This window comes from Callionymus lyra, chromosome 1 (assembly GCF_982586985.1).
Source record: "Callionymus lyra chromosome 1, fCalLyr1.hap1.1, whole genome shotgun sequence".
Classification (NCBI taxonomy): Eukaryota; Metazoa; Chordata; class Actinopteri; order Syngnathiformes; family Callionymidae; genus Callionymus; species Callionymus lyra.
Genome location: NC_141818.1, coordinates 44,402,668 through 44,413,721, shown reverse-complemented (window position 1 = coordinate 44,413,721; position 11,054 = coordinate 44,402,668). Strand labels below are relative to the sequence as shown.

General features: G+C 35.7%; 1 protein-coding gene across 1 annotated transcript; it reads right to left on the bottom strand.

The window, feature by feature from the left end:
• Positions 1–340: 340 nt before the first annotated feature.
• Positions 341–10,644, bottom strand: LOC148089717 (ADP-ribosylation factor-binding protein GGA1-like). The gene is given in 15 exon segments (XM_087788054.1): positions 341–577; positions 762–872; positions 1,903–2,072; positions 2,148–2,269; positions 2,345–2,454; positions 2,534–2,601; positions 3,632–3,739; positions 3,878–4,058; positions 5,448–5,567; positions 5,624–5,704; positions 5,738–5,856; positions 6,944–7,160; positions 7,623–7,698; positions 9,465–9,549; positions 10,602–10,644. Coding segments are annotated over 15 exon segments (1,722 nt in total). The 3' UTR covers positions 341–466.
• Positions 10,645–11,054: the final 410 nt, after the last annotated feature.

The window sequence follows — 11,054 nt, the reverse complement described above, 5'->3', positions numbered from 1 at the left end:
TATAATTAGTAGTAGTAGTTGTAGTATTATTAGTAGTAGTGGTTGTAGTAGTATAATAAGAAGTAGCAATAGTAACAAGATGTGGCCCCTGAGGACCTTTAATTCTTCATCACTGCTGTACAAAGTTTCACTGAAACAGTTCAAAGTCGCTGTAAACAAGGCTTCGTGAAGCTTCATCACCAGTTGTTTTTGACTCTCTGCTAACTTTAGACCCGCTCCCAGCAGAACCACGGACCGCTCCGACAGTAATTACTACTACGACAGTTTATAAATAACAATGTTTATTAATGTGCAGCTCAGGAAACAAACAAAGAGGTTCGTCGTAGTTCGTCTGGTTCGGTTCAGGTTCGTTCTCGGTGTCGTCGTGACCCCGGAGCACTTGGTTGACCCCTGATAGTGAGCTGGGGCGCTGCGTTGCAGCCTACTCCCATCACTGTGAACAGTTTATAGAGCGTCTGGTTTCCTCTCAGCCGGCTTTCCAGGCGCTCCAGTCCGGGAAGTCGAGGATCTCTCCGGACTTGTTGAGCTGCTGGTCCCCGTGTGTCATCGACAGCTTGTAGCGCAGACGCACTTTATTCTGAAAAACAAAGAGTCGCGGACAGTTGGTGAAGGCAGCCGTAACATTATGACCACCTGCCGATGGCCGTAACATTATGACCACCTGCTGCGGTGATATGATCTGAAGACTCATGTACTTTATCAAAGACGTTTATTTAGAAGATTCGAAGGTGATTTACGGAAACAAAACAAATCCAACTGACCGCGTGTGGATTAGACAGGAGCAGGACCTGGGAGATGGCAGCAGGGGGCAGCAGAGGGTTGTACGCAGGGAGGCTCGTCGCTGACGCAGGTTGAAGCTTCACCGCCATCGTCTGCGTGGAGAGAAGACTTTGGTCATGACGTCATTACGGAGGTAGAAGTATAAAAATGTGAAATGAAAAGATTGAGTTTTATTTTGTGTTTCTGTATCAACGTATTTTTTCAGTATTTCTTAAGATTTTTGAAAGTCGTTGTCGTAGTAGTAAATTAAGTGATAGTAGTAAAAGTAGTAAAAGTGGTAGAAGTAGTAAGGTAGTAGAAGAAGCGGTAGTAGTACAGTATAAGTAATACTAGTATAAGTATTAGTAGTGGTAGTTGTAGCTGTAATAGTAGAAGTAGTAGTAGTAATAGAAGTGGTAACTGTGTAAGTAATAGTATAAGTAATAGTTCTATAAGTAGTGGAAATGGTAGTAGTATAAGTATAAGTAGTAGTATAAGTGGTAGCAGTATAAGTAATAGTAGTATAAGTAAGTAAGTAAGTAATATTTATTTATATAGCGCTTTTCGAGACCAGTAGTAGAAGTATAAGTAGTAGTATAAGTGGTAGCAGTATAAGTAATAGTAGTATAAGAAGTAAAAGTGGTAGAAGCAGTAAGGTAGTAGAAGAAGCGGTAGTAGTACAGTAAAAGTAATAGAAGAAGAAGTTGTAGTAGTAATAGAAGTGGTAACTGTGTTAATAATAGTAGTAGTATAAGTACCAGTACTATAAGTAGTAGAAATGGTAGTAGTAGTATTAGATGTGGTAGTAGTATAAGTAATAGTAGTATAAGTAGTAGTAGTGGTGGTAGAAGTGGTAGAAGTGGTAGAAGTAGTAAAGAAGTATATGTGTACAGTATAAGTAGTAGTAGTGGTAGTAGTATAAGTAATAGTAGTATAAGTAGTAAAAGGGGTAGTAGTACAAGTAATCAGAGGCGACGGCACGAAATTTAAAAAAAAAAAAAAAAACATAGGTTTACTGGATGGAAATCTTGATCTACATTTACGCGCCAAGGCTCCAGGCGATCACATGATCACCGGCTCAGCTTCGCCCCACATGCAGGTTCTACTCCGAGTACCTGACGGACGTCTGAGCTGCAGACGTACCTTCTGGACGGCGGCCATGAAGGCGAGACCCTCCACTCGCACCGCAGACGTGTTGACGACGTAGATCACGGCGACGGCGACGTCGGGACGAGCGTCCGGAGAGTCTCTGGCGAGGTGGAGCGAGGCGTGGACCCCGCCCTGGTCCAGGAGCCGGAGGGGCTCCAGCGCACCTGTCGGAGAAGAGGCGCGGAGGTGAGGGGTCAGCGGGGGTCAGAGGGCGTGCAGGGCGGCGACGGTAGACCTACTTGGTCTGATGGTTTCCATCTTCACAGAGATGTCCTTCAGCGACGCTGGAAGGTCCACCGTCACTCCAGGAAGCAACAAGTTCTGACTACGACCTGCCTGCCCCAAGGCATGATGGGAAAGCCTGAAAGAAGGTTGTTGAGAAACTATGTGAAAAAAGACCTTAATAATGCTTATATGTGCCTTAGCGTTGTCTTACTTGGGGCTTGTTCTGTTGGCAGAAGACTCTGGTCCACAGCCTCTGCTCCTCAGCAGGGGGCCTCGCTCCTCACACTCTCCAATACTCCAGAGGTCCACAGCACCGTTGAGCTGCCAGAAGCAGAAAAACAACCTTTAGATCTTTTTTTTTTAACTTGTATTAAAACTCCTGGTTTCATCAAAGTCTCACCTGTATCAGATCTTCTGAGTAGGACCTGGGCTTCTCTGGAACGTGGCTGGAAAATACTGCAGCGGGAAATGATGTTGGTTATTGGATTTTCAATTTTAAAGGAACAGTTCATCTGAAATTCACATTTCACTCATTTTCTACTCACCCTTCTGTTTGTGTAGCATGTTAGCATGTTAGCCTTTTAGTCTTTTAGCATGTTAGCCTTTTACCATGTTGGCCTTTTAGTCTTTTAGCATGTTAGCCTTTTCGTTTTTTAGCATGTGAGCCTTTTACTTTTTTAGCATGTTAGCCTTTTTAGTATTTTGGCATGTTGGCCCTTTAGCATGTTAGCCTTTTAGTCTTTTAGCATGTGATCCTTTTAGCATGTTTGTATTTTAGCATGTTAGTTTTTTAGCATGTTAGCCCTTTAGTCTTTTAGTATGTTATTCTTTTAGCATGCTAGACTTTTAGCATGTAAGCCTTTTACTCTTTTAGCATGTTAGCCTTTTAGTGTGTTAGCCATTTAGCATGTTAGCCTTTTAGTTTTGTAGCATGTTAGCCTTTTAGTTCTTTAGCATGTTAGCCTTTTAGTCTTTAAGCATATTATTCTTTTAGCATGTTAGACTTTAAGACTTTTAGCATTTTAGTGTTTTAGCATGTTAGCCTTTTACCTTCTGCTACAAATAAGCTTCAAATATAGACTAGATTATTGGTTTTATGAACAATGTCTCATGTCATGTGGGACATTACAGAAAAAATTTGACTTAAAATGTTTTCAACAACAAGGTTTATTTCCTCCTCAAAAATATAATGATGTTTGTTTTGTTAAAAAACAACAAAAACTAACTTTTTTCATTTTCTGTATCAAAGTATTATTTTTTATTTGAGTTGTTTTTTTTATTGTAAGCCAAAAACATGTTTCTGTATCAAAGCATTATTCAGATTGTTAAAACAAAATATCTGTTTATGTATCTTTTTATTCATTTGAGTATTTTACAGAAAATCGTGACGTGATGAACATCATTTTAAAATAATGTCAGATGAAACAAAACACAACTAAAAGGTGTTCGACTGGACGTTTCGAAACTCTGTTTCCTGTTTTCAAAATAAGAGTCAAACAGCGCAGGTTAAATTTGGACTTGCCAGTGTCTGCGTCCGTCTCGTCAGAGTCCAGCGCCGACAGGTCGATGAGATGGTAGCTCTTGATCACACCCGATACTTTAGGTCCTGAACAAATGGTGTCACAAGTGGTATAAACACACAAGCCAGACAAATGTATTGTATGTTATTACAGTATATTTCAGATTCATAAATGGTGGTTTGGTGGAAATCGTCATTATAGAGAGAAAATAAAAGTAAAATCACCTTCTTCTTCTCCATCACTCCTCCTCTTCTTGCTTCCTCTCACTCTCTCCTTGTAGACGCTCAGCACCAGCGTCAGCTCGTCGTTGGCAGCCATGATCTCTGCCAGACCCTCCTGGTCCTCTGTGTCAGAGGTCAAGCTCTGGAGACTCTGGAGCAGCTGCTCGCAGGTCTCGTACAGATCCTGGTGAGAAGTGAAGGAGTCGATGAAGTACTGGTGCCTACCAGCAGGGAGCGCTGATATAGTATTGGTTAGTATTACGATGAGTGTTGTGATATAATGTCGATAAGTTACGATGAGTGTCGTGATATAATATCGGTAAGTTACGATGAGTGTTGTGATATAATATCGGTAAGTTACGATGAGTGTTGTGATATAATATCGGTAAGTTACGATGAATGTTGTAATATAATATTGGTAAGTTACGATTAGTGTTGTGATATAATATCGGTAAGTTACAATGAGTGTTGTGATATAATATCGGTAAGTTACAATGAGTGTTGCGATATAATATCGGTAAGTTACGATGAGTGTTGTGATATAATACCGATATTATATCTCAACACTCATCGTAACTTACCGATATTATATCGCGACACACAATAACTTACCGATATTATATCACATATATATACTGTATATATAATCAGTGTTGCGATATAATATCGGTAAGTTACGATGAGTGTCGTGATATAATATCGGTAAGTTACGATGAGTGTCGCGATATAATATCGGTAAGTTACGATGAGTGTTGTGATATAATATCGGTAAGTTACGATGAATGTTGTAATATAATATCGGTAAGTTACGATGAGTGTCGTGATATAATATCGGTAAGTTACGATAAGTGTTGTGATACAATATCGGTAAGTTACGATGAGTGTCGTGATATAATATCGGTAAGTTACAATGAGTGTCGTGATATGATATCGGTAAGTTACGATGAGTGTCGCGATACAATATCAGTAAGTTACGATGAGTGTCGTGATATAATATCGGTAAGTTACAATGAGTGTTGTGATATAATATCGGTAAGTTACGATGAGTGTCGTGATATAATATCGGTAAGTTACGATGAGTGTCGTGATATAATATCGGTAAGTTACGATGAGTGTTGCGATATAATATCGGTAAGTTACGATGAGTGTTGTAATATAATATCGGTAAGTTACGATGAATGTTGTAATATAATATCGGTAAGTTACGATGAGTGTCGTGATATAATATCGGTAAGTTACGATGAGTGTTGCGATATAATATCGGTAAGTTACGATGAGTGTTGTGATATAATATCGGTAAGTTACGATGAGTGTCGCGATATAATATTGATAAGTTACGATGAGTGTCGTGATATAATATCGGTAAGTTACGATGAGTGTTGTGATATAATATCGGTAAGTTACGATGAGTGTTGTGATATAATATCGGTAAGTTACGATGAGTGTCGCGATATAATACTGATAAGTTACGAGGAGTGTATTTGCTGCTGTAAGAAGATAGACCCGCCTTATGTCACTTCTGATTGGTTGACATTGTGTTGTGTTTGCCATCAAAGCAAAAAGGATCAAAAACCTTAGTGTCTTGGCTCAGCTCTGCGGTCGAACCTTCGCTCTCACACTTCTGTCGCAGCTGCTCGACGCAGCTCTTCACCTGCATCACCGTCAACTGACGCTTTTCCCTTTTCTCCTGATCCTGCAAACGAAAGAAGGTCAGGATCCAAAATGGCCGCCATAAAGGGGCGCGCTCACCTCCTGGAAGGTGGTCCTGATGAGCTGGTTCGCCGCCTCCAAGTCTTCGGGGCGACCGCTCTTGAGCAACTTCTCCAGGAGCTGTTCCAACGACAACCGGGCGACGGTTACGACCTTCGTTTGGTTCCATCTTCATCTTCATCATCCACTCACCTCGCAGTCAAACATGCAGTTTCTTCTCGGGGGACTCAAGGTCACGACGTCCTCCAGCTCCGGGTCTTTTTCTATGACGCCTGAAATAAACACATGATGATAATAAAATAAGTCTCTGCCACCAGTTACTCTTGCTTAACCCTTGTTTTTTAGGAAGGATTTATTAAAAGTAATTTAAAAAAAAGAAGGAAACTTATTAAAAACTAATTAAATTCAAGTTTGTATTGCCTGAAAATGAAAGTTGAATTTGAATACTCGAGTGTTTCTTTATTTACCTTAAATCATAAATTATAATATTAATACTTGTATTTTAAGTTTGAATAATACAGATAGTGTTGATGATATTGATATAAATTAATATACTACCATTATGAATGTTAAAATATAAATACAATGATATTATTATTTGGTTATTCAATGTTTAAATGCTCTGTACTGACACCACAAACATTTCCAGTCTTGTGTTTTTACGTAAGTTTTCTGATTCTCATTTCTGAGATAAATCAAAATATATATAAACACATATATTTATGTTAAGTGAAGTCAAGACTATTTATTTCAATAAGAAGTATTTGAGTGTTTTATTAGTCGTTTGTGTGTCTTCCTATTTTATTTATTAGCAATTGTGTTGTGATGCCAAGAAACATTATACACACACACACACACACACACACACACACACACACACACACACACACACACACACACACACACATATAGACACATGTGTGTGTGTGTGTGTGTGAGTGTGTGTGTGTATGTATGTATGTATGTATGTATGTATATATATATATATACTGTATATACATATATAAATATTGTATGTATGTGATATAGATATATATACATATCATGTATATATATGAATATATATATATTTATTCATATATAATAATATATATTTATTCATATATATATGTATTCATATACATATATATATATATATATATATATATATATACAAATACATATTCATACATATATATAAAAAAATTGAATACATTTTTGATGCTGGATCAATATAGTAAGTTTTAATGAAACAAAAGATCTAAATCTAAATGTAATTTAACTTTCAATTGTAACTAAGTTACTTTTTCAAGTAAGTAATTATCTCAGTAATCAAGTGACGTATCCGTAGTTGCCGTGGCAACGGCGTCAGCGACAGACCTCGTGCCTTGAGCCTGACGTAGATCTGTTCCATCCCAAGGGTCTCCTCCAGCGTGGACCTCCAGCGATAGAGAATCTCCGCCACTTTGTCCCTGACGTTCTGGGGCGACGCGGGAACCTCGGCCTCCAGGATCCTGACCAGCTGGTCCACGAACGGAGACCCCGTGGCCTCCGACCGGAACCTCAGGCCGCAGTGGTCCATGCAGGCCTGCAGGACCTGAGGAGAGGGGGGTCAGCGGATCACATGAGCCGCGGCACGAATGGGACGTTTAAGCGAAACGCTGCAGCATCATTGGGATGTTAATGTGTCCGAGGACGTGTGACGACGCTTCTCCACACATTCCTCGCCAACAAAAGAGACAAAAGCTCGAGAAACAACCAAACAAGACTTTGATGAACCTCATTATGTTCTTTCATTGTGGATAAAACTCGCCGGAAAATAATAACGAAACAAAAACATGCAAAATCAGAATCAAATGATTAAAGTTTTTAAAGTAAGTACGTAATAATTGAGTAATTAAAGTAAGAAATATGAGATTTAGAAAGTAAATTCTATTTACTCATCTTTCTTTGTAAACTATCTTTTATTATATTATATATATTATATTATTATATTACATGTTAATGTGTTTTAAAAATCTCGACCAGTCAAATGAAGACGTCACGCACTGAAACTCACGTCAAGAGCCTGCAGAGCTTCTCTGTTGTTGTGGGACTTGATCTTGTCAGCGAGGAGACGAAGCGCCACCTGTGGGCTGAGGGTGGAATTACGTTACAACTGACGTCATCATCCATGAGCAAACCAGCCGCTGGTGATAACAAGGTTTTTACTGTCAAAACACGTGGAAGAGCCTTCAAGTCTGTGTCTATTACAGTTAAATAAAGTTTTATTACAGTTAAATAAAGGTTTATTACAGTAGAAAATTGATTGATTATAGTTGAAAAATGTTTGATTTCATTGATCTTTTTTTTCAATTACAATTAAAAACTGTTTGAAATTGGTTAGATTTCATTGATTTTTTTTCCAATAACAATTAAAAATTGTTCGAAATTTGTTTGATTTCTTATTAAAAAGTGTTTGATTATGTTTTTAAAGTGTTTGATTATAGTTGAAAATCGTTTAATTATGGTTTAAAAGTGTTCGATTATAGTTGAAAATTGGTGGTTGATTTAATTTTTAAAATCGTTAGATTATAGTTGAAAATGGTTTGATTCTAGTTGAAAATTGTTTGATTATAGTTTAAAAGTATTTAATTATAGTTGAAAATGGTTTTATTATAGTTGAAAATTGTTTAATTATAGTTGAAAATTGTTTGATTATAGTTGAAAATTGTTTGATTTTAGTAGAAAATTGTTTGGTTTTAGTTGAAAATTGTTTGATTATAGTTGAAAATGTTTTGATTATAGTTGAAAATTGTTTGATAATAGTTGAAAATTGTTTGATTATAGTTGAAAATGTTTTGATTATAGTTGAAAATTGTTTGATAATAGTTGAAAATTGTTTGATTTTAGTAGAAAATTGTTTGGTTTTAGTTGAAAATTGTTTGATTATAGTTGAAAATGTTTTGATTATAGTTGAAAATGTTTTGATTATAGTTGAAAATTGTTTGATTATAGTTGAAAATGGTTTTATTATTGTTGAAAATTGTTTGATTATAGTTGAAAATTGTTTGATTATAGTTGAAAATGGTTTTATTATAGTTGAAAATTGTTTGATTATAGTTGAAAATTGTTTGATTATAGTTTAAAATGGTTTTATTATTGTTGAAAATTGTTTGATTATAGTTGAAAATTGTTTGATTATAGTTGAAAATTGTTTTATTATAGTTGAAAATTGTTTGATTATAGTTGAAAATGGTTTTATTATTGTTGAAAATTGTTTGATTATAGTTGAAAATTGTTTGATTATAGTTGAAAATGTTTTGATTATAGTTGAAAATGTTTTGATTATAGTTGAAAATTGTTTGATTATAGTTGAAAATGGTTTTATTATTGTTGAAAATTGTTTGATTATAGTTGAAAATTGTTTGATTATAGTTGAAAATGGTTTTATTATAGTTGAAAATTGTTTGATTATAGTTGAAAATGTTTTGATTATAGTTGAAAATTGTTTGATTATAGTTGAAAATGTTTTGATTATAGTTGAAAATTGTTTGATTATAGTTGAAAATGTTTTGATTATAGTTGAAAATTGTTTGATTATAGTTGAAAATGTTTTGATTATAGTTGAAAATTGTTTGATTATAGTTGAAAATGGTTTGATTATAGTTGAAAATGGTTTGATTATAGTTGAAAATGGTTTGATTATTGTATGAAACTATAAACCGAACAAGATGAGATGAGAAGTTGAAACCAAGAGACATCAACGGCCTTGAAGTCACCATTAGTGACGCTCACTAAACAATGCAGACTCATGACCGCAGCAGGATCTTCTCCATGACTGTGTGTCCACAACCATGAAGATCACAAGTGGATCCTTCAGAGACCGTGACCCTCACAGAGAAGCACCTGAAGGTCTCACCCGTTGGTCCTCCAGTTCACCACCTGGTAGAAGCCCTGGACGCACTCCCCTCTCTGCGCCCGGTTGTTGGGGTCTGTGGCGAAGTCTGCAGTTGGAAGACATTCAAGGTTTTAGAATCATTTCTGGACCTCGTGATCCTCATTCACTCCAGTTACACTCGCACGTAATTGGTCAGCAAAACATTTGAGCGTTTAGTGTTTATTAATGTTGCATTTTGAGCAAATATCAAGAATTTCAAATGATGGATTTAAACACTAACACGATTAAAACTGTTGTAAAAATGTAGTTTAAACAAATGTATTTTAATGATGGAACTCATGAAGCGGATATAGTCAAAAAGGATTTACATGGAATATTTAACAATAATAAACTGGAATTTAAGTCCCTTTAACAGCCAAGTAATAATATTTAAATGATGGATACGAGTATTTTCACACATGGAGCAGTCATTTCAACGACTATACTTCGTGTCTTTAATTAAATATATATCACTTATTTAGAATAAATTATCTGAGCATCAAGCGAGCGCTTAGTCAACTTGATCTTTCAAAATAAGAGACAACTTCCTCTACAAATTGCTACGACATGGCTTAATAAATAAATTAAGATAAAAATAAAAAAAACCTCGTCATTCAAAAGTCAACTTCCTATTTTTTCAAAAGTCGAAAATAAATATATTCTACGCACAAAATAAACACAAATAAAGTTGGTCTACGCGAGTGACGGTAGTAGATTAAAAACGTATATATTTTAAAGATAGATACGAGTATTTGCAAACATGGAGCAGTTATTTCAACGACTATACTTCTTGTCTTTAATAAATATATCAATAATTTGACCATCAAGGGAGCGCTTAGTCAACTTCGTCATTTCAAAATAAAAGACTACTTCCGCTACAAATTTCTATAACATGGCTTAATAAATTAATTAAGATTAAGATTAAAAGAAGAAAAGGAAAACACTCTTCATTCAAAAGTAACTTCCTATTTTTGCAAAAGTGTAAAATGTATATATTTGACGCCCAAAATAATCACATAAAAACACAAATAAAGTTGGTCCACGCGAGTGTTGGTAGTAAAAACGTATATATATATATTTAAAGTAAAGTAAGTGAAAGTCATCCGAAGACAAACTTACTGAGCCAAGATTCCAGAAGGTTCTGATCGTCTCTGCTGGCCATCGTTCTTCTGGTGGACCCTGGAGTCCGAGGATGGTTTTAAACACGAGTTTTCACGCCCAGAAAATCACGCCCTTTATTCACGTCACTCCATCTTTGACCTGATAAATATTAGTTGATTATTTTTTACTAAATCTCAATTTTAGAAACGTTATCAAGAAATCGAAGTTTTCAAGTTTTTGATGTATTAAATGAAAAGTAAATTCAAATATTTAACTTTGCTGCATTTAAAAAAAAAAGTTTATATGATAAACTAAGATTCTCAAGCTTTGTTCAAAAAGATTTTAGCTTATTTGGTTTTGATTATTTATTTTTATGAACCACAATGACTAAAATAGTGAACCTTTATTTAATAACAACCAAAGTTTTGTGTAGAGAGAAGAAAGTTGAAATTGTTTGATTATAGTTGAAAA